The sequence below is a fragment of the Pichia kudriavzevii genome, chromosome 3, assembly GCF_003054445.1.
Source record: "Pichia kudriavzevii chromosome 3, complete sequence".
NCBI classification, from domain to species: Eukaryota; Fungi; Ascomycota; class Pichiomycetes; order Pichiales; family Pichiaceae; genus Pichia; species Pichia kudriavzevii.
The window spans coordinates 1,719,024-1,741,921 of NC_042508.1; the positions used below are offsets into that span (position 1 = coordinate 1,719,024).

The 22,898-nt window shown below is 40.0% G+C and overlaps 12 protein-coding genes across 12 annotated transcripts; 3 read left to right on the forward strand and 9 right to left on the reverse strand.

Annotated features, from left to right (window-relative positions):
• Positions 1–188: 188 nt before the first annotated feature.
• Positions 189–1,529, reverse strand: C5L36_0C07900 (uncharacterized protein; the record flags this gene model as incomplete). Its single annotated transcript, XM_029466493.1, has 1 exon — positions 189–1,529. The coding sequence occupies one exon, from the start codon at positions 1,527–1,529 to the stop codon at positions 189–191; it is 1,341 nt and encodes a 446-aa protein (XP_029322353.1).
• Positions 1,530–1,837: 308 nt separating this feature from the next.
• On the reverse strand, positions 1,838–2,374 carry C5L36_0C07910 (uncharacterized protein; the record flags this gene model as incomplete). The annotated part of the gene is made up of 1 exon (XM_029466494.1): positions 1,838–2,374. One exon carries the CDS (start codon positions 2,372–2,374, stop codon positions 1,838–1,840), a length of 537 nt encoding a protein of 178 aa, XP_029322354.1.
• A 131-nt stretch (positions 2,375–2,505) lies between these two features.
• Positions 2,506–3,597, reverse strand: C5L36_0C07920 (uncharacterized protein; the record flags this gene model as incomplete). Its single annotated transcript, XM_029466495.1, has 1 exon — positions 2,506–3,597. The coding sequence occupies one exon, from the start codon at positions 3,595–3,597 to the stop codon at positions 2,506–2,508; it is 1,092 nt and encodes a 363-aa protein (XP_029322355.1).
• A 540-nt stretch (positions 3,598–4,137) lies between these two features.
• C5L36_0C07930 (uncharacterized protein) lies at positions 4,138–5,022 on the reverse strand (the record flags this gene model as incomplete). Its single annotated transcript, XM_029466496.1, has 1 exon — positions 4,138–5,022. One exon carries the CDS (start codon positions 5,020–5,022, stop codon positions 4,138–4,140), a length of 885 nt encoding a protein of 294 aa, XP_029322356.1.
• A 334-nt stretch (positions 5,023–5,356) lies between these two features.
• C5L36_0C07940 (uncharacterized protein) lies at positions 5,357–7,279 on the reverse strand (the record flags this gene model as incomplete). The annotated part of the gene is made up of 1 exon (XM_029466497.1): positions 5,357–7,279. The coding sequence occupies one exon, from the start codon at positions 7,277–7,279 to the stop codon at positions 5,357–5,359; it is 1,923 nt and encodes a 640-aa protein (XP_029322357.1).
• Positions 7,280–7,556: 277 nt separating this feature from the next.
• C5L36_0C07950 (uncharacterized protein) lies at positions 7,557–9,857 on the reverse strand (the record flags this gene model as incomplete). Its single annotated transcript, XM_029466498.1, has 1 exon — positions 7,557–9,857. One exon carries the CDS (start codon positions 9,855–9,857, stop codon positions 7,557–7,559), a length of 2,301 nt encoding a protein of 766 aa, XP_029322358.1.
• A 559-nt stretch (positions 9,858–10,416) lies between these two features.
• On the forward strand, positions 10,417–11,535 carry C5L36_0C07960 (uncharacterized protein; the record flags this gene model as incomplete). Its single annotated transcript, XM_029466499.1, has 1 exon — positions 10,417–11,535. One exon carries the CDS (start codon positions 10,417–10,419, stop codon positions 11,533–11,535), a length of 1,119 nt encoding a protein of 372 aa, XP_029322359.1.
• A 569-nt stretch (positions 11,536–12,104) lies between these two features.
• On the forward strand, positions 12,105–14,288 carry C5L36_0C07970 (uncharacterized protein; the record flags this gene model as incomplete). Its single annotated transcript, XM_029466500.1, has 1 exon — positions 12,105–14,288. The coding sequence occupies one exon, from the start codon at positions 12,105–12,107 to the stop codon at positions 14,286–14,288; it is 2,184 nt and encodes a 727-aa protein (XP_029322360.1).
• A 2,565-nt stretch (positions 14,289–16,853) lies between these two features.
• On the reverse strand, positions 16,854–18,968 carry C5L36_0C07980 (uncharacterized protein; the record flags this gene model as incomplete). The annotated part of the gene is made up of 1 exon (XM_029466501.1): positions 16,854–18,968. The coding sequence occupies one exon, from the start codon at positions 18,966–18,968 to the stop codon at positions 16,854–16,856; it is 2,115 nt and encodes a 704-aa protein (XP_029322361.1).
• Positions 18,969–19,193: 225 nt separating this feature from the next.
• Positions 19,194–20,162, forward strand: C5L36_0C07990 (uncharacterized protein; the record flags this gene model as incomplete). The annotated part of the gene is made up of 1 exon (XM_029466502.1): positions 19,194–20,162. One exon carries the CDS (start codon positions 19,194–19,196, stop codon positions 20,160–20,162), a length of 969 nt encoding a protein of 322 aa, XP_029322362.1.
• A 65-nt stretch (positions 20,163–20,227) lies between these two features.
• On the reverse strand, positions 20,228–21,448 carry C5L36_0C08000 (uncharacterized protein; the record flags this gene model as incomplete). Its single annotated transcript, XM_029466503.1, has 1 exon — positions 20,228–21,448. The coding sequence occupies one exon, from the start codon at positions 21,446–21,448 to the stop codon at positions 20,228–20,230; it is 1,221 nt and encodes a 406-aa protein (XP_029322363.1).
• Positions 21,449–21,721: 273 nt separating this feature from the next.
• C5L36_0C08010 (uncharacterized protein) lies at positions 21,722–22,471 on the reverse strand (the record flags this gene model as incomplete). The annotated part of the gene is made up of 1 exon (XM_029466504.1): positions 21,722–22,471. The coding sequence occupies one exon, from the start codon at positions 22,469–22,471 to the stop codon at positions 21,722–21,724; it is 750 nt and encodes a 249-aa protein (XP_029322364.1).
• Positions 22,472–22,898: the final 427 nt, after the last annotated feature.

Consider the following 22,898-nt stretch of genomic DNA (forward strand, 5'->3'; position numbering starts at 1 on the left):
AAATGAATAAAAAGAATTACAATTAATAGGGACCTCAGTAAATCAGAACAGGACCAAAACGAAGTGAACATAAAATGCAAATGTTGGTATGATGAGGGAATGGGTATCAAGGGAGAAGCGGAAATGGGCAAAAATCAAACCCATTATTTATTATATTCTTTAGTTATTTTCAAGAGTTCAAAGTTAGTTCACCTCATGGAATCCAAGTCGGCTTCACTTAGTTGATCTGGATTTATAACTCTCAAACCTCCGCCTTTAGAAGAGTCACTTTCGCTATGGCTACCATTGGCAGCATCTGGCAAGCTACTTGCGCTAAAACGCCTGTTCCCGTAACCTATGCTTAATTGATCGGGGCTTAACAAGTATCCCGGTGTTCGGCCGTAGCCGGCAACGCCGGCAATTGCAGCATCATGAGGGTTTGCATAAGCGAGAGAATCGTCGTCTCTTATTGATTTTTCATCATCATCATCTTGTCTGCGTCTTGCCGGAATACAAAGTAGAGGAACCCCGAGTAGCCATAGAAGCATGCCTCCTATTATAAGTACACCTGCAACGACACCAATGACAATGCCGGCAATAGCGCCTCCTGATATTCCTGAAGACTTCTTTTGCTTGTTGTTGGAGTTTCCGTTGGAGTTCAACAGGGTTGGCACAACGGTTGCAGTATGCACTGCTGTAGCGGTTCTGACTTGAACCGAAACCGACGTCACACTCTGCACAATTGTAATTAGGGTTTGGCGGGAGTTGAGCACCGAGGTGGAGACGAAAGTTGAGGAGATGATTGCCGTGCTTGTGATTTCGGATTCTACATAACTAGTTGACTCTGGGACTTGAGAAGTGGAAGTTGGGGACGGGGTTGTAGAACTTGAAGATTCTGTTGACGATGACGAGGAAGACAAGGGAGTTGAAGTAGTAGACGGTTCCTCTGAAGTTGATGACACTGTAGAATACGCCTCAGTTGATGAAGAGGAAGTGGTTTGCCAGATTGAAGTGGACGACTGGCCATCAGTTGATGTTGAAGTGGACAACGTCGAATCCGATTGCAAGGACGTGGAAGTTGTTTCAGCATCGGATGAGGATCCTGTGGACAATGACGACGTAGACGACGTACTCGAGCTAGACGATGTAGACGACGTACTCGAGCTAGACGATGTAGACGAGCTAGTTGATGGTGAGCTCGATGCCGAACTGGCGCTGGCATCGCCGTTGATGTAAACATTGAAGTAGTTGTCTGCACCACACATCTCCTCTGGGTACCCTGAACATTTTGCCGAGCAGCTACTCGAGCTTGCCTCGGCGGATAGATCAATATTAGAGGCACAGTAGCACTTGTTTCCCTCTGTGGTGGCTGCAATGTACGAATCCGGACACTGTTCCTCGCAATGGCCGGACGACTGCCAAATGTACTCATCGGCAAAGGTCAATCCCTGTAATGCAGATTCCGGGAAACATCCTTGTAACTGAAAGGCGGCATCTGTCAAGGAGAATAACGATAGAATAAGAATTGACAATTTCGATATAGATGTCATTGTGCAAAGACTTGGGCTAATAATAGGAGAGACCAGGGATATGTCAAGAAACTTCGAAAAGTTATGCGGAAATGGGCGGGAACGATGGTCAGCAATAAAGACTTGGTGAGATTCACTGAAGGGAAAGGGAAAGGGGTAGGGGGGGAAGACCAAGGAAAACAAGTAGATGAAAGTGTACCGAGTAAAGAACCAATATACACAGACACCTTTGAACAGATTGAAATGAACAAGTTTGTGTTTGCGTTTAGAGTTGTCACTCTGATGGAGTTTGTCTGTTGTTGCACACCCCTGAGGTAACAAAGAGTTATTTAAATTTCATATACCAAAGAAAGACAATATGTAAATAACCGAGGTTGGAAAAAAAAAATACAAATACAAAAAAAACAAAAAAAACAAAAAAATACAAAAACAAAAATACAACAAAACACAAAAACAAAAATACAAAAAAATACAAAAATACAAAAAAGGTAACATGGGGGGAAAAAAGCAGCGCTCCTTCTTAGAACAGAGAGAAACTTCCGTGTCAGTTGATTGCGGGCGGTGAGAATCGGATTGTTTCCATTTCCCCATTGGGCGCCTGTCATTTCAGGAAGATACGAGCGGGGAGGAAGAAGAAAAAGAAGGAGAAAGGGGGGCGGAAAAATAGGAGTTGCTGTCGGAAAAACCCAGAATGGGAGTTGGTGCCGGAACAACAGGAGTTGGTGCCGGCGGAAAAAGTTATTCCAAGAGCTTCTACGGTGGCAGAGTAGCCTTTCAATTTCAGGGCATCCTGGAGTGGGTAATAGAGAAATGTAGCATAAGGAGTTGTTGTAAGATGATGGCTGCATGCAGGGGGTTGCATACATGTGGTGCTTTTACAATGCGGGTGTATATTTGATCAAATTGGGTTTTGTATCTATACATTTATTTGGATCTGCAACTATATTCGTATTTGTGCTGTCCTGCTCACGAAAAGGCACCAAGGACATGTCTCTATTCAAGAGAGGAGCTTCTTCACTTCTGCAGCAACTGCATCTCCCACCTCGGTGGTGGTGGCAGAGCCACCCAAGTCTCCCGTCATAATGCCCGAGTCAAGGACGTTCTTGACGGCCTGCTCAATAGCCCGGCCTTCTTCAACAAGGTTGAGGGAGAGCTTGAGCATCATTGCTGCCGACAAAATGGTGGCAACTGGATTCACCTTGTTCTGGGGCAAGTCTGGGGCAGAGCCATGACATGGTTCGTAGAGACCAAAGGCTTTGTTTGTGTCTGGTAGAGAAGCAAGAGACGCGGAAGGTAGGAGGCCCAAGGAACCGGGAATAACGCTGGCCTCGTCGGACAAAATGTCGCCAAACATGTTGGAGGTGATCATGATTCCGTTGAGCTTCGTTGGAGACTTGACTAAAATCATAGCCGCACTGTCGACCAACTGATGCTGTAGAGTCAATTGCGGGAATTCCGTTGCCATGACATGTTCAACGGTTTTCCTCCATAATCGGGACGATGCCAAAACGTTGGCCTTATCAATAGACCATACGGGTAATGGCGGATCGTTCTGTAACGCTAGAAATGCCGCCATTCTAGTGATTCTAGTAACTTCCTCAACCGAGTACGCCTCAGTATCCCACGCTCTACCACTTCCCGTGTCCTCCTCTCTCTCCCCAAAGTAGATACCTCCAACCAACTCTCTAACAATCAAAATGTCCGTCCCCTTGACGATCTCGCTCTTCAAGGGAGAGAGACCGAGTAGCTTGTCACTGGCAAAGTTACATGGCCTCAAGTTCGCATAGAGGTTCAACTCCTTACGGATCTTCAACAACCCCTGTTCTGGTCTCACAGAACCTGTACCCCATTTAGGACCACCAACCGCACCAAGTAATACTGCATCGGCCTTCTTGGCTGCAGCCAATGCCTCGTCCGGTAATGGAACACCGGTGGCATCAATTGCAGCACCACCAATTAGTTGGTGCTCAAAGTTGAACTTGATCTCAGGCTTTGCCTCACTGATGGCCTTGAGCACCTTGACGGCCTCATCGACAATTTCGGTACCAACATGGTCTCCTGGTAAAAGAACGATATTTTTGGTAGACATTATGTAAGTGTAGTAATGTCTCTTGTTATATGGCTAAACACAGTTGCCCACTTCCTAATGACTGTGAAAACTCCCAATCGGATAACTGCATTGACCTTCCTTATATAGGTGTCTGAATAATTCAGTCATGTCTCCTCGACCAACTGACATCCCCAACCTTTGGATCGTATCTCGCCCCACCGCACCCCGGTACCGGCGCCGTCCCAATCGGGAAGCCGTCTAAGCTCTACCCGTTGTTTTTCTCCCATTTCGCTTTTCTTCCCCCACGGGTTGTCTTTAACGTACCGTCGATCGACGTACACGGTAAGTTTAGGCAAATCCTTTTTATCTTGCTAAGGCTCGACATATTTTGCCTTTTTTTTTTTTTGTTTCCGTTCTTGAGGCTCGTTTTCTCATTTTGGCAAGGAAAAGAGGGAAAAGGAACGCAAAACGCATAAAACAAAAAAAAACAACATTACGGTCTGTCATATTACAACGCAATTTGTGTACACTGTCTCTGGATGAGACATTTAACATACCAATACACAGTTTTATATACAACTAGATTTGTTCTGAGATGAAGGTGTCGATATCAACCTCGTTCAATGGCGCATTACGCTTCGCTGAAACCTTGTACTTGTTGGACTCCTCCTTCTGTTCGATTCTTTGTAATTTACTCAATGCCCCCCATCCAGAAACAGGTTCCTTTAATGTAAATGGTTCTAAAAATTTGCAGCATTCTAAAAAGGCATCACCTAACTTGAAGATCTCAAAGATGATATCCTCGGTACAAATGACCCCATGTTCACCGAGTCTGTCTTCAATCAGATTGTTGTCGTTTAATGGAATGATCTTGTAGTCTGCACCTTCGACTGATTTCGTCTCATCTCCGTCCTTCTTCTCAACGGTTCTGTCCTCGTCCTTGGTGATTTCAATTCTAACGGTCGCCCTCTTTTGAATGAGATCTCTCACAGTGGCCAAACTTGGCGTGCCAACAACAACATATGGATTGATCAAATGTAATAGTGGCTCAACCTTCTTATTTAATCGCACAAAAGTACCTTGGTTGGCCTTCCTCAACCGCAAAATGTTCAGTACCTTCCTTGCCCTGGATGGAATTTCACCCATATGCGGCTTGGAAATACGGAACACAAACAAGAGACGTTCCTCACCTTCCTTTGTGTCCTCATTGAAGTATTGTTTGTCGTATTTACTAACTCTCTTAATTCTCACCTTCTCACGTTCAGAGGCTAGCTTACGTGCAACAATCGTCTCTGCACGTAAAAACTTTTGACCTGATCTCTTGCTTTGTTGCTTTTTAAGACGCTCTTCAGCACGACGCTTAGCCTGTTGTTGCTTTTCAACACGTAATCTGTCTGCATCCTTACGTTTCTTTAGCAAGATCTCCGGATTCGAGTTTAAAGGATTTTCGTTCTTGATAGACATGACTTTAGATCTGATGGTGGAACAACTCTTTCAGTTGAAATATATAGAAGGAAGTAAAGATATACCACTGATAAACTCTTCCTCTCAAAAAAATTTTCAATGTATAGTGCTTCAAATTTTTTTTTATGCCTTCATCTTTCCTTATTGAGAAATCTAGAAAAAAATTACGCGCGCCTGTTTGTACAATTGGGAATTTGGGTTTGGGGGTTTCGTCGCGTCGCATCTGATCTATGGCCGCTATTCAACCACACAAGATATTTGGAGATGGAAGTGTAAGGGGAGGTGTAGTTCAACACAAATACATAACAGGTGATTCTATAGAGTATAAAGAAAATCAGTACAGCTGTTCAACTTTTCCTCTATTGGAACGACGCACCCTCTCGATAAATAGAGCTTTTGAGATGCTTTTATTCCACTTTGCAGAGAAAGCGCCTCTGCCAAACTTCTCTCTGGCAACGTGGATGGCATTCTCCCTCATTGTCTGCTTCCCAACTTCACTCATTTCTGTTGCAGAAACGAGCATCTCCGTTAATGTAGGATATGCGCTAATAGTGCCTTTATAATCTGGATCTGTCTCATCCCGGAAAAACAACCCGGATCTCTGATACGATTCTATCTTGACGATACTAGATAACTGCTTCCTATTAGTTGCTTTACCATTGATGACAGGCACAACAATATCATTCAGTGGACCAGCACTTGCATGGGATAGGGGGATGGCTCCATTCAACATATATTCAACGACGGCTATTCCAAAATGTTCCTTCCACATACAATTGATACCATAATCGGCCTTCCGTAGCCATTTATAAACGATTTCTGTTGGCGCATTCAATTCAAAAACAACAAATTCCGGCGGTATTCCTAATTTTAAAGCCTCCCCTTGAAGATCACTAATGAACTTCTCATCCTTTCCCTCCCGAACAGAACCAATAAATACCAGTTTATAAGGATCATTTGTTTTACTAAGATATTCCTTGTAATGTCTGAGTAGTAGAATGTGTCGCTTCTCGGGTCTGAATTGTGCAAGGTACACAATTATTCTTTCCCTCTTATTTTCTAGTAATTCAGATGTAGATATTCTGTCAAATTCAAGGTCGTCTGCACTGACACATGGTGGGTATAGTATATGGTCACTTAGATTCTCATCATCGACAGAGCCCTTACACGCTTCTTGGACATTTTCAGCTGTCCACGTTGAATTGTACAATACGATATCAACCACCTTTATATTTATCGCATAAATCTTCAAAAGACTCCACCAATACCAATATTTCAAAATTCCATAAACACCTTTGATTTGAGATGCAGCAAATAACATGTCCCTGCTGACCGTTGGATAATGGATATAACTGATGATTGGTAGATCAAGAAATGCGCAAACATAAATATAGCTAAATGGCAATCCAATGGTATCGACAAATACATCAGGTACAAGTTGCTTCAAACCTGAAAAGACTAAAAGTAGACTGCCAATCGCTTGTCCGACAATACTCAGGATCTTGTATGATTGTCCATTAATCAACCATTGATACTTATCAGAGAGATGTATAAACACGAGTCTGTTTCTCAATGTCTCTCTATCATTTCTTAAGAAATCAACACCAAAGGTATTTTTGACGTTGTCTAGAATCGAAAAGACTGATGAATTGCTAGACGGCGTGAAAGTATATATCACAGCAATGTTATTTGGGCTGTTCTTTAAAGTGGACATAACCGCTTCCCAGAGAACTTTTTCACCGCCACCAGAGGCATAACTGAAGGGGTGGAAAAATCCGAATAAGGTTTTCCTTTGAGGATCGTTAACATCAATAGGTTTGATATTCATCAAAAATGTTTTTCTCCTCTCTTCATCCAATCTGTCAACCTGGGCCACTCTTAGCCTATAATACTTTTCGTCACGATTGTCAACCAATCTACCTTTGCTCTCACTATTCAGTGGTAAAGTCGAATACACCTGTGGATTATGGGCGCCCATGATCAATCGTCTCCTTAGTGCAGTAATTTTAATACCCACCTTATTTTTAGGTATCAATCCGCTTGGGTTATTCACTACTTTTCTAAGCATATCACGGTAATCATTGGCAGGTACATTAAATAATCTTTCCATGAATGGCTTTGTATGGTTAATCAAGACATATGCACACACAAACAAAACTGTGAAAATAGTGTATAGTTTGGAAACTATAAAGTCCTTCCATAATGGCTCGATTGGTACTGCTGATTGAGATACCGTATCAAAAGCGTCCATCGTCATGATTATGATTGTGTTGAGGAACAGAGCTTGTGGAGAGTCACTCAACGGTACACGCAGATGGATACGTGTATTTTATTAAAGTAATCCTTTTTTCTCTGTCGCTGGAATTAGGATTTGGGTACATTTCAAGATAAGACGGCTATCTCCGTGCATTTTTCCAATTTGGCGTAACTGGATGTCACAAACGAACGTGTTGAATTTAGGAGATAGAAACGACGTATAAAAGAAAGAATAAGTATATATATGTGTGTGTGTATGTATATATATTGGGGTAAAATCAAGAATGTGTAGAATCCAACGTTATTTCCCCCACTTTTTCAGATAAATTCTCAGGTTCATGATTTTCCGACTTCATACTAAGGGAATGCTGGTGTTGCTGTTGTTGTTGCATTGACGAAGTTAAACTGAATGCACGCTGCTGCAACTCCCTTTGTTCTTCGAGTAGCTGACGTTGCTTCTTCTCGAGCAAAGCTTGCTGCTGAAGCAAGAGTTGCTGCTGTTCAACTAAAGAGGGAGAAGCATCAATATTTGGTGAGGACTTTGAAACACCCAATTCTATAGATGGTTCCTCGTTGATAATGGATTGTCTCCTAGCATCGTATTCTGGTTTCACAGGCATGACAACGATATCATTATTATCTGGTAACCCCATGTTAATTGATGATGTTCTAGTGTGTTGACGAGATAAGCTAGTTTCCTTGACATCTAAAGAACTTCTCTTGCTCGACTCTCTATTTGGTTTAACCCGAGGTTCTTCTACAATTGAGGTAAAGTCCGTATCATTTCCATTACTGTTATAATTACCTATTCCTGTCCCTGTGGCAGTAGTTGCTGTCAATGCTGTTGCTGAACTGACGCCCCTTTTTCTGTTTTTGGATAAAATACTAGCGGTGGTTGAAAGATCCCCACCATTGATTGAAGAACGATAGCTTTTTCTTCTTTCAGAGCCCAACTGAGAACGTTGGACTGGGCCTGACATCTGGGTCAACTTCTTAATGTCGTTAAACCAAGACATCATTGCATCATAACCTTCGGCTCTAAAAACCAAGTTGTGTCCTTTACTTAGTAGACCTCGACTTTGCCCATACATAACAACAAACTTATGAAAAGAATTTGGATTTTTATCATCTCTACGAGAATGCTCATTAACGGACAGTTCACTCAATAAATATGATTTTTCTGGAATTGGATCTTTACGGCGATCGGATGATTTAAACTCATGTAGATAGCACGGAGTTAAAACATACCAGGCACGTTGATAAGATTTTAAAAATTTGGACTTCCTCTCTAACCAGCCGGATCTAATTTCGTAAGTTAAAGGATCATTCTGGTACTTGAACTTGACCTCTGAAATTTTCCTCATTGGCAAATCCAGCTCAATGAAATTTTTCTTATCTCTATCAATAAAAGAATCCCATTCCAAGGAGGGTTCCTTCGTTAGAATTGTAGAGTCTAATTTGGAGATTAAACAATCAAACACGTTTTGAGCTTGTTGGCCCAATAATTTAGCGTAAACAGTTAAAGCTGTCTGTAGTTCAATGTAAACAACCTTTTCCAATTCCTTGCCAGAGGTCTGTATGTTTATGAAAGCTTCATGGAGGTAATTCTCTTCTGTTAGTTGGCGTCTAATGGAACGTTCCAAGGCAATACGAATTAGATAAGGATCGTTTTTAGGATCTAATTGGGATGAATCCATTTTGGCAGCCTCAATAGACCGTATATAGGTTGATAAAAGCTTTGAAGTATCAGCCTGGTATCTATCAACCTGATTCTTAAAATCACTTTGTAAGGATTTGATTTCCTTGATTTTTACCAACAGATCCCTTTTCAAGTCTTCCAATCTCGGGATAATTGTTGCATTTAATTCTTTGACTGTGGACTGGGATAATAAAGCAGCATTTGAATGGTATTGATAAAGAACTGTTGGTAAGTCTTGAATTGAGCCCGAACCTAAGGGTAAGAAGAACTTTCTAGCTAAATCGAATTCATTTTTCTGATCGATACTGCCGCCATCACCTAAACTGTTGGCATTGGCATTCTCTCTAGAAGAATGGAAAAGACTATAAGTGGTTGTGTTATCATGCCCCTGTTGATTGGAAACTTGCATTGGTTGGTAGAACTCTCCATCCAATCCTTGCGTCAAAAAGGGGAAGCTGATTGCGTGGTGTAAACGTATTTGCTGCCTAGTGATTTCTTCATGAACAGATGAAGTTTCCTTTAGATAATGGGATAACGCTGAAATGATGATCCTCCACGAGTTAAACCGTGCAGCAAGTATATCTGTTGGGTTTGCATGGGTTGGAATAGTTATCGAGAGTGGATCTTCAAGAACCTGTTGTGGAATAGGAGGTATATCAGGTCTCACCGTTGAATTAGTCTGGTCATTGTTATCAATTGAAGAGTTCAAATTTGAGCTTGAAGCAGAGAACTGCTGACGAGTCAGACTCGTTGGAGGAGCATTGGTAGAAGAGGATGAGACAATAGACTTCGATTGCTGCACCTGTTTGTTTCTTTGGTTCTCCAATTGCTTTAACTGTAGCTGGTTTTGCAATAGTTGCTGCTGAGAGACTAAACTCATCGTCTATAAAGTCCACAATGAACGAATGAAATAATCACAAGCCTGTGTAGATGTTTCTCCCAAAAAGAAGAAAAGTCAAAAGGTATCTGTGGCTGAACAGCTATGTGTTAGACAAAATAAACTACGCTGGAAGCTAATATCATCCAACAGAACAGGCATTGTCATCCACAATCCGGGAAAGAATGGAAGAAATGAGAACTGAGAAGGAAAAGCATAGAAAAAAAAATAACAGAAAAACCAAAAATAAGGGTTGCATTACCGCATGCGGCAGGCCTTGCGTGGGGTGGCGCGTCTTGCCTCTTTAGGAAGGATACCGGCGGGGGATTAGAAAAGCGAGTGAGAGAAGAGGAAAAAGGACGGCTCAGCCGAATTTGGATTTGTTTCCCCTGTTTTCTTATCATTGTACACGATATCGAGACATAGTTCAACCTGATATGGATACATCAACTTCAAGATAAGCAAAAGATATATAATTATATGTATATAAAGAGAGAGAGAGAAGCAATATGTCTCTTTCTCTCTCCCTCTATTGTACGGGGGCTAGCATTTTTTCCCTTTTATGTTTACAATGCCCCGTCTTCCTGTCTTGTTTCCCCCAACACATCCACATATGCGCAAAGGAGTCTTAGTTGTTGGAGCAGGAGTCGTTGGACTCACAACTGCCCTAGAACTCTCAAACCAATATGGCGATTCTCTCAGCATTACTCTCATTGCCAAGGATCTACCTGGCGATGTGTCACCGTTGTACACGTCGCCAAAGGCGGGAGCACATTGGACGTCGTCCAATAGCAAAGAAAACAAGCAATGGCAGCTGGTCACCTACAAGAGACTCAAACAGCTCTCTGAGATTCCGGAATCATTTGTTGTACCTTATCCTTTATACCAGGGTGACATAGTCCCAGAAGGTTGTGAGGCGCCTCCATTTGAAGAGCCATGGTATAAGGATCTGGTGGAAGACTATGAGTTTCTTGGAAGTGACCCAAAGAAGTTCCCCCAAGTTGCCAACTTGCATGTCTTTAAATCGTATTCCATTTCAACAACACTCTATCTTGTGTACCTGCTTTCCCAATGCAAGAAAAATGGAATCACCATCAAGAGACATACTATTGCGTCGTTACAAGAGGCAGAGAACTTTGTCCTTGCAAACGGGAAGAAACCAGATGTAGTGGTAAACTGTACTGGATTACAATATAACCAGCTCAACGGTTGTTACGATCCTAAATTGGTCCCTGTTAAAGGTTATGTTCTACTTATTGAAAACACCTTACCATATCAAACTACATTCAAACATCCGAAATTGACACCTGATGCCAAAGATGGCGAGTTCCTTATGTTATTCCCACGTGCAGAGGGGGGGTCGGTTCTTGGTGGTATCTATGATCGAAACTTCACCAGATTTGATACTTCTATTGACGCTGATTATGCTGGAAGGTTGGTTACTAAGGCAACAACATATATGCCAGAGCTTGGCAGAACAAGGGATATTAAGGTCTCAACTCACACTATTGGGTTTAGGCCTGAGCGCCAAGGGGGAGCCAGGATTGGTGTTGATATAAACAACCGGAAAATTGTTCATAATTATGGCAATGGTAACTCCGGATATATTGAGAGTTGGGGGGCTGCACAAAGTACTGTTGACAGTGTCGCCCAGGTTCTTTTTGATAACCCTAAATTATAACTGTGGCGCTTCTACCAATTTCAATTTAGATACTGAACAGTTCACCGAGATCTACAATTTATTTGTCTTAAACAATGTCTATTCTGGAATGGAGTACAGAGGAGAGAGCATTAGATAGAGAAACTATATACAGACATATCCACAACTGCCAAACATGGCCCTCTTCTAGAAGTAAGAATCAAAAACTGGTATATGGTTTTCGAGGAAGGTTCGACATGTGTAACATCAGGTATATACAGTTTAATGAATCTCTTTATAACATCCATGCTACCCCGCAAGAGGTAACAATTGTAGTTTTGGAGGGTGAAAATGCCATAAAGTATGGGGAATTGCTAGCTCTCCTCGTCTTCGACTTTGACACCCTCGAAAACAATAGAAATCCATGTGCCGCATAGATTAATTTCAGCTCAGAAAAATGAGTTACTTCACTGGTTAATTGCTAACTCTGTGTTCTACTTGGGATGTTAAGGTTGATATTTTTGGTTATTGGCTGTTCTTACTATCCTCTAACTTACATTTCCTCCAGTACATCACATTAATCCTTTCGAATTCTCTGAATAGTTACACAAATGCAGGAGAAGTATAACGCCGGAGGGCCCACTGCGTCATTGTTCAGGCGTCATAAATATCTCACAGTTTTCTCATTGGTATCGTATTATACCCTCTTATTTGTTTTTGTCTTTGCATACATCTGCAAAGATGCAGAATCGCAGTATCATATGAAGTCCATCGTTGATACGGAAGAAGTTTCCAAACATTTGGAGAAGCTGCATTTAACACCTCACCATTCTGTCAAAGTTATGTCGGTCGATAGTAATGGGCAGGCCAAACAAACCATACTTCATGGGAGATTTTTACATATTACCGATATGCACCCAGATGAGCTGAATGTTATTGGTGGAGCTATTCGTAAGAAATGCCATTCCAAAATCAAAGGGCTTGTTGACAATGAAGATATTTCTCATCGATATGGTGATTCTCTGAGTGGATGTGATTCTCCAATGGACCTCTACGAGTCCACGTTACAATGGGTCAGAGAAAATTTGAAAGACCACATTGATTTTGTCATTTGGACCGGAGACAACATCCGACACGATAACGATCGGTCACACCCACGTACCGAATATGATATTTTTGAAATGAACGAAAGAGTTGCCCAAGATATGTCCAAAACTTTCATGGATGACAATGAAGCGGATGAAGACCCGTATCGCCGAAGAGTTAAACTAGTTCCAAGTTTAGGTAATAATGATGTTTATCCTCATAACTTGTTTGCACCGGGCCCAACCTTGCAAACTCGTGAACTCTTTAAAATTTGGAAAGACTTTATTCCTCCTGAACAAATGCACACCTTTGATAGAGGCGCTTATTTTTTTAGAGAAGTTATTCCTAATAAGCTAGTTGTTATTAGTATAAATACACTCTACTGGTTTCAATCCAATCCTTTGAATGATAATTGTGACTCAAGGAAACAACCTGGTTATAAACTATTCTTGTGGTTAGGTGCCTCATTAAAGGAATGTCGGCGTAGAGGAGTAAAAGTTTGGTTGAGCGGTCATGTTCCTCCTATCCCTAAAAATATACACCATAGTTGTTATGCTAAAATAAGTGTATGGTTACATGAATATAGGGACTTAATTATTGGCGGTGTTTGGGGACACATGAATATAGATCATTGGGTTCCTCTGGATTCAGTCAAAGCATGGAGGAGTATAGAAAAGAGGCTTCTTCGAATCGGAGCAATTAATGAGGAAAATACAATTCCGTATATTGATTATGATGCAATCGATGAACTTTTCAGCTCAGAAGAGGAAAAGGGTTTATACGATGATAAAACTACGGAAGATTTTGGAACTGTCGAAGATCTATATAGAGCCTTTGGTTTCAATATAGAGGACGAATCTGGAAATCCGCTACACACATTTTCAGATAGATACATGGGAGCACCTAATGCTAAGGGTGCCTATTTAGAGTCGATAAGAGACAATATGTTTGCCAAATTAAAGGGGAAAAGAAAGGGAGGTAAGCACTCTGAAAGGTATGCGATAGCTCACATTTCTGCTAGTGTTATTCCAACATATAACCCCGGCATGCGTGTTTGGGAATACAATATAACTGAATTCCGAGAATCTCAAAAGAATCATCATGGCACATTCTCCTTGACAGGGCTTTATCAGAAAGCAAAGGATATTGTGAAAGCTAGTAGATCTTCAAAGTCTCTTGTTTTGAGAGAGACAAGCTGGGAATCATTCTTTGATGATCTTGAGCAGAAATTCAATCAAGAAAGCAAACTGGAAGAATTAGCTTCATTGATGGAAAATGATGAAACAGCATTTAATGCACAGGCTTATGCAGATATCATGTCACCAGCAAAAGATAAAACCATACCTCCAGTAATGCCTAGAGATTTACCATTGGGTCCGGCTTATGTTCCTCAGACTTTTTCCCCAGAAAACTATGTTCAATATTACATTGACTTAAACGAGCACAATTACGAGAAAAAAGATGTTGATGTTTGGGAATTTGAATACAAAGTTCACTATTCTACCAAGGAGGATAATCGGAAAGATACTTTGCTTGTTTCTGACTGGGTTAAGTATGGTAAAGTACTTGCCCAATCTGGGCCTGTTGATAACCAAAACAACGGTGAACGAAGCATGGCAAAAGCTCAAGATGCTAAAAAATTATGGAAGGCATACCTTGAGCGGGCATTTATTGGTTCCGGATATGAGCTAATTGATAGGGCATACTAAAGACACAAGTGTTCGATATTTGTAGTCTTTATACAATTCAAAACGAGGTCTTGATATTGCATAGACTATTCGTTCCAATAGGACTTATTGTGATAGAATTTAAGACTAACAGTTGCCCATTCTGCGTATTCGCCAGAAAGTGTTTGCATTTTTCAAACACCATTTCAACTTCATTTTGCCCATAACGTGCTTTTCCGTTTGATATAGACTAGTGGTAAAGCGTTTTTTTTCCGGTATTGGGATACCATTGCTACTTAAAAAATTTGAGCTGAAGCAAAGTTGGAGAAAAGGGATAACCACGAGCCATACGTTCAAAATATTATCTGGATAAACAACGATCAGATCAGAAATGTCCTATTTGCTGTTGGGCCAAAGTGGAGAAATTGATTCTTCGCAAACTGATCATCTAAGTAGTGCATATGGCAATATGGAATAAGCCGATATAAACACACCTTCATCAATGGCTGGAGCAGTAGAGGGAGAGCTCTCCGATGATGCACCTTTTTTTCTTGGAAATCAAAACCATTCATCTAAAGCACTTATTGCTGCAGGATTTAATAACCTGCAGGAAACAGTTGTTCTTTTTGTTCCTAAATCGATAAGTGTCCAATCAAGATTAATATTTGGACGTGTTTTTTAGGTGTATTTACATTGTTTAAGATTGTATTTGTCATACTTGTTTATCTAGGATATACTCAGTATACATCAATTTTGAAAAACAACCAAAAATTCGAAAATGGTTTAATGTAATCAGCCAAAATAGCCAAAACTTTGATTACGAAATATAACAGCGCAAGCCATATTAATACAAAACATGTTCATGGAAAGTTTCTAAATAAACCCGTTAAGCCATTCATAAACTTCATTGATACAAGAGATCTTCATTTTATCTCAAGTTTGCGAAATAATAGCAACACCTTACTTAAGTTAGTTCCACAAAAAGAGTATAATATCACGCGTAACGAACACACAGGAGAATTTCTAAATAACAAAAGAGGAAATTTAAAACCAGATCCTGAAAAGTCAATGAAATTAATCAAAAGTGAAAGCGGGAAATACAGCAGAAATTAACAACCTAGGAAGAGAAATGATGATAACTCTGAAAACTGGCCTTACACTTTGAAAAACAAAACTGAGAATAAATTCACCCATGATGAATATCTTGAGTTCAACAACACTCAGAAAGGAATAAGTGCAACTTTAAACTGTCTGAGAGAGATGCTCAACAAAAGCATCATAACTCAAGTAAAGCAAACGAGCAGTACATCCATGAAACCTATAATTGTATATTTGAAAAAAGAACTTGTTAAACTAGAGAATATCGAAACATACATGATGTTTGAACATCACTTTGAAAGGGGCAATTGGTTAGTGACAGAAAGGGTATATCTTTTTGTATCTTCGAAGGAAACTGGAAAGCCAGGAAAATTTATGTGAAATTTACCCGAAATTCGTGATTCTTTGATGAGCTTTCATTAAAGTCACACAACCAAGATTTTAGATCTTGGTCGGTTCATTAATTTTTCCCTTGGGTTGAAAACATATCAAAATGAAAAAGTATTTACCCCTTCTTATTATCATTTAATTGATAAAATGATTCAATTGAAGCTTGTACCTACCATCACCAAAAAACGTTCATTGGCTCCTCATCGTGCTTACGTTGAAACAATTGCACTGTATCGCATCAACTGCTGGAAATTCAATAGGATAGGAAGCCTCATTCGAGAATTTCTGGAAACTAAAGGGATAACGCCTTATATACCTGGCAATGCAACTTTGTTTAGGCACGTTATCTCCCTACTTTTACAAGGGTTTAGAAAGGATATAGCAAAAAAATGCTTTATTATTTTTCTCTTTGCCATCTTCTCGTAATCTTTTTTCAAAAGTTAGTAGCAGATGCAATACGAAGCAATATTGATGAAAATATTAAACAGTTGCTACTATATTTGCAAAAACAACTTGTAAAGGAACATTGCACATGTTGTGGAAATATTGATAAATGGAAGAAGTGGAACTTGGCTACAAATGACAGCATAGGGAGAAAATTTACTAACAACGAAAGTAAAAAGAAGTGCAATTTTATTCAAGATCAGTCCGTGGGGATGTCAAAGGTGATAGAACTATTTTACATCCTGCAAAATGCACACCCCATCATTGGTGTTTAGGTCCATCTTCCTTTTTTTACGGATAGAGAAGCATATAAAGGTTACATATAACAAAAAGCATTGGATAAAAGAAGTATGAACAATGCAGAAAACATTTCAGTAAAGCAAGTGGACTACACACTACAACATGTTTGTGCTAGTGACGAATCTTATATAGATAACATTGAGGAAAACACTGGTAAAGCTAAAATTAGAACACAACGGTTGCAGAGCACCCATATACCTCGTATCCTTAGAACGACTTCTTCACGAATATCTCCAGTGTTACCTGGATCTTTACTCTCTAGTCCATTCTATCCTAGTCCTGGAAAAGTGTAGCAACTATAAAGTGTCGCTTTGATACTTTTACAAAATATCAACGAGAAAAGCCCAAACATTAGCTTATATTATTCAACTGTAGCTACGACTCTGTTCTGAAATAATCATAGTTAATTAAAGCTTGCATGTACCCCCACTCTGTGAGTTTATTTCTCAACCACTTCAACTGAACAGGCTTGGTCAAATAATCATTACAACCGGCAGCCAATGCATTCTGTTGATCTGCTGCACCAGTAGAGGCAGTAAGGGCGACAATGATTATAGGAGACCTAAATAAAGATAAGTCTAGAATATCCGCAGGGTTTTTATGCTCATGGTGATCTTCAGATGCATGTGTTGATATACTACCAATATGATTCAACCTCTCCAAACGTCTAATTTCCTTTGTAACTTCGATACCGCTCATCACGGGCAACTGAATGTCCATAAAACAAAGATGAAACCCTCCCCGTTTCCAAATTTCTAATGCCTCCTTACCTGTAGAAGCAATTTGAAACTGAACATTACATGATTTCAAATGGTGAGCCATAATTTTTTGATTGACAAGGTTATCTTCAACAACCAAAACATTTATGTGCGTTAACATCTTAGATATGCCTAGCTTTCCTTTTGATTTCTTGTTGTTCTTTTTAGTCCCTGCATTTGGTGTTATCGTAGATACCGAGTTCGGAGATGACACAACTGTTGAATCACTCAGCTGGCCTTTCGAGGTGGATATCGGCCTTAAAATTGGATCGGGTTTTCGTTTGACACTTACAGTATCCAGTCTACTACCCTGATCTGATTCGCTAGTTTTGGAGTTTGATAATGCCAGAGGAGGTGGTACTGTAGAAAGCTTCTTGGGTGGAGACGTAGATAAGTCTCTTGAAATGTTCAGCGGTGATTTGGAATCGTCCCTAACGTCTTTGGAGAAAAGAATAACAGCTGAACTTTGGGGGGCTGGATTACTAAGCTCGACATACGTCGCAGAAGGCCTTAGTCTAGGTGGTGGTACTTTTTGGTTTCCCAATGTAGCCACTTTCTTGGCTACCATTGACTGTGGTCTCACCGGAATTGGTTGACACTGTATTGTATCGTTACGATCATTCAAATTTCCGCTGTAAGACAAAGAATGGTTTAGTCGTTGTTTAAACTCGGGCTTAAAAGTATCTTCTGTTGGGGAAACATTCGTGTCAATGATAAACGCATCAGACATTTTCATTCCTCCAGGGAAATATTTATCGAGTACTGACCACACTAATAAGTCTGGTTCAAGTGCTATAGTTCTAGAGGAGCAACGTATAGAATCATTGATTGTCGGCTCGTTTGATAAACTGTAGCCTAGCGTTGTTTCGGGTGATAGTGGGGTATTTGACCTCTTAATTTCAGTTATAGGTTGAGGCGGTTGAAACCTGGTAAATGAAGCGTTATTTATTGAATGAGGAGATTGTGAACCTTCTGCTTGCACGCCTCTTTTCTGAGGATTAATTCCCAAAGCAAAAGTTTCACTCAAGGGGGTATTATTCTTGATCTTAGTATCAAAAGGTATATTCATTTTTATTATTAGATCTGATGGATCATAAGATCGAGCTAATGTGGTGGGGAATTTGTTTGCAATCATGTATTTCAAATCATCAACTATGTCGTTAGGGCCCACAGTGATAGTTGTTGCTGTATGTTGATTTTTCCTGACCCATACTCTTCTCAATGCGTCACCCTTTGTCACGGGTCGAGTTAGTTGGTTTTGAATAAAGTGTTGGTTCTGTGAGAAATTTCTTGTAGGATTGTACGAAGTTGAACCTCCAATATTGTTTGACGGTACAATTTCCTCGACTGATGCTCTCTCGTTGTCAGTATTGGCGCCTAGCTTAGAATTATTTCGTTTAGAACCAGGTTGATAATTGGGCGCCGGTATAAAGCTATCATTGGAACTCCCACGTTCCAGTGTTGCAGGAGTAAGATGTTCATAATAACTACCCGGTAACGATTCTGGCGGGACAACAGGAGATGAAGAAATGGTAAATTGTGTTGGCTGCTCTAACTTTGCAGTTGGTGTTGACGAAGAGAGATATGATGGACTTTGACTTGAAGCATTTGGCAGTGCATAGGATGTGATGGATGGTGTCGAAGACGGATGGAAACTCAATCCCATATGATTAGGGGTTCCGCTATCGGTGGTTTTTTTCTTAGGAAAGGGGAACATATTTGAAGAATACATATTTACCACAATTGATTATTGCGTCAAGTCCTTCGGATGGTTCAGATGTGTTGAAGGAATTTATCTAGGCGTTTTCTTCAAACACAGAAAAGCCAGCAATTTTTGTCTCTCATTCCGACGTCTGATTTTTTTTCTTTAGCTTTGGTACTCTTATTGAACAAATGTGAGGATAATTTTATTTTTAGTTTTACTCTTACTGAGCAAGTTGAACGATGGAGCAATACCATGGACAAAAGCCTGAGACATGCTATACCGGTGATTCGAGGAACAATCAAGGGTAAAGATAAAAGCAAAGGGTTATCGCAAGCTTTGGAAAAGGTGAAGGGCCAGCTGAAGTTGAAGTATGAAAACCACTTTTCGGCACCTGCCGATTATTCGCAGAAAGACAGTATTGATTTGAGCATAATGCCCTTCAGCAAGCCATTTGATGAAACGACGCTTCCCGCATTCAAGCCGATAGAAAGATTTCGGTTTAACGGTGAAGATTTCAAGGTTACAGATAAAGAAATTAGCAGTGCACCTTCAGAATTTCCTGAATCCAGATTTCCAATAGTCACAAAATCGTCCCCGCTATGTACTGATTATAAAATGCTCAAAGGCGTAAATAGTGATTTGTTCTCTATCTATATGATGAAGGGATCAGTTAAATCAAAGAGTTTGCACAAATGCAAATGGTTTGTTTTTCAGTATTTTCATTCAACTAGTTTCTTGGGCAGCATCATGAAGAGTAGGCCAGGTGTGTTGGTCACGTGTCATAATTCAAGGGTTTTCAATTTTGATGGACAAGTCAGGGGGAAACTGCCTGCACTAATTCAAAACAGTTCCTACCCTTTCAAATTTGCAGTGTACAGAACAAAGTTGAAGAAACTCCTCAGAAAACACTTTCTCGAATTATACTTGAAAGACACGGATTTTGCAGAGAGGTACGATGGTCTCTACAAATTTTCAGCAAATCTCTATCCAAAAACAGAGGCCGATGTGAATGATTTTGTGACAAACTTAAAAACTTGTCTTAGAAAAGTTCGAAAAATAGACTTGGACATACTAGAAAAACAGTATGAATTAGAAAACTCTAAAATGCCCTGGAGAGATATTAATAAAGTTTTATTGAGAAATGGAATTACAGATTTCCCGATAAAACCGGTTCATACTGGGAAGAAGAATCCTGTAATTAGGAACAACACCCGTAGATAGGCATGGAATCAATTGTCTTTATAGCACGTATATTCAGGTACCTTTAGCTTTCAAACTTGTAAATCTTATATTTCAGACCATTTCGGCCAGCTGGTTTGGTAGACCCATCCATCAACTTCACCTAACCTGTACTTAAACGCATGTAAGTACATTACCATGTTCTCTTTCACCAAGGGTGTGTATAATTTGGAATCACACGTATCACACCTGACATCAGTTTCAGAAGATTGCCTATTTGTATCTGCGATCGACTTAATTTTATTGAAATACTCCTCAGACACCTTGTTGGGGTCAAACCCATGTTCGAGTTTCATTAGTCCATTAGGGCCATATAAAGGATCATTAACTATTGGGTGTTTTAGATTTCGTAGATGAATCCTAATCTGATGAGTGCGTCCAGTTTTGGGGAAACACATTACAATACTTTGATTCAGCTCTTTGTTGTATTTGACAAATTTAAATAAAGTTTTTGCTGATTTCCTCATGATCCCATCCTTCATCCCCTTTTTAGTATCCACTACAACCACATCGTCTAGACATTCAATACCTTCCTCATCTTCAGGAAACCTCCCACATACTCTCGCCAGATAAACTTTTTCAACATTTCTGTCCTGTATTTGCATTTGTATTTGCCTGGCTGATTTAGCTGATTTTGCAAAAATACAAACACCACTGGTAAGCTTATCCAATCGGTGACACGGCCTCAGTATAACATTGTCAGATGCTTTTCCTGGCCAACCCTCTATTTCCAGAATTCTCACAAATGAGTTATAGAAATAGTTTTGAACAGGATGAATAGGGATGCCACTAGGTTTGTTAACCACTAGGAGCTCATTATCTTCATGTATAACTTCTATATCTTCGAGCCTGATATCTATAACAGATCTTTCATGAATATGCTCTATCCTTTCGATTATATCGTTGTCTTTCAGTTGGTAGTTCATAATTTCTGGAAACCCAATCCGAACAGTGTCGTCCAGTATCCCACTCTCTCGACGTGATTTACGCTCTTTCTTTGTCAGCTTTAGACGATGGATAACTGTGATTTCATTGTTTCGCATCCTCCTTCTGTATTCAGAAGCGTCGAAGCTTCTAAACTCTGTTGCTAAAATATCAAGCACTGTCCGATTGAGCCATCTAGACTTAACTGTAGTCGAGATATTTTCAAAGTACGGCTCCACTTGTCTAATTCCATTGCTGATGTTGTATTTTGGTTTGGTTAAGCCCATGGCCCCTCTTAGGTAGACTGGTCTAAGTTGATAGAAGAGGCCCACACTATTGACCATTGATACATATTTTGAGCTCCCAAAGAGTTGTCTTAATTGATGTAAAACTAGGTTAACGCAAACATGGAAAAAAGTTTCAGAACAAAAACTTTATAATTTTTACCGGGACTCGCCACATATATGTACGTCTAGGCGTTCATCTTCCTATAAGTAACGGAGTTGATATTTTACATATATGTATATACATATCTTTATACATTGATATATTCGTTAATAACAATTGTTATGTATCTATGCTTAGTAAACATTTCTCTCCAGATTTGAGGAATTCATTCAGAGTCTCTTCTGTTTGAGTTTGCGTACCTTATAGATACCAAGAATATAAGCCATTCTGATAACAACAAGATCAATAGCCATTTTAACAGAGTCTCTTGCTAGTTCCATCTTTGATCCATCAACCTCGTGCCAGCTAATTGGAACCTCATCAATATGGATGTTCTGTCTCTTGGCAAGCATCAGGACCTCAAGATCAAAAATCCATCCTTCTGTGTGCATATGTGGGAAAATTAGATCAGTTGCAGCTTTGTTGAACAGCTTAAATCCACATTGTGTATCTTTAATGTCTCGTATACCAAAGACGTAAACTAGAGTATGAAATCCATACATCAAAACATTCCTTATGAAAGCTCTTTTAACTACTGCATCTGTGTTCACCATATGTGCCCTGGATCCGATTGCAACAGCGGGAATCTTATTGGGCTCATTTCCATCCACACGTTTCATAGCCTTGAATAACTTGCTGATGTCGGAAAACCTCGATGCACCATCGGCATCTGCAAAAATCACATAAGATCCAGAGGCATACTTGATTCCATGTGTAACAGCCCCACCTTTTCCTCTATTCTTCGCAAGTTGAACCACTTTCAATTGATGAAGCGATAGATCGAGCTCATCCCCCAAACTGAGCGCATATTCTGCTGTTCCATCACTTGACCCATCGTCAACTATAATGATTTCAAATTTTTTCTGCAAATCAGTGTTTTCCGTTTGCGTGGTCAAATATTCAATTGCTTCAAGTAGCATCACTTTGAGTCTTTGCGTTTCATTGTAGCACGGTATCACAAGAGATAAAATTATATCTTCGTCTTTGTTGTCTGAAAAGGAAAACAAATGTCCATCTCCATTTGACTTATAGTAACGCTCCGAGTCGATTTCTTTCCTTGGGTTGTTTGAAAAAGCCCAAATCGCCACGTATAGCTATATTTTCAAAATGAATAATATAGTGGTGTTAGTATTTGTTGTAATTGAGTGGGCAAAGCAAACGTGGACTTTACAAACACGTTACCATTCCAAATGAAAACAATGCTGGGTTTATTTTTAGAATTCTCATGTGGGATCCCCTTGTGGGATCCCCTTGTGCTTCAACTTACCGCAAGTATTACTAAAGAGACTGCAACAATCAGTTTCATAAGCATAGTGTGGATACGCTGCTAGAATCGACCTCAGGTTT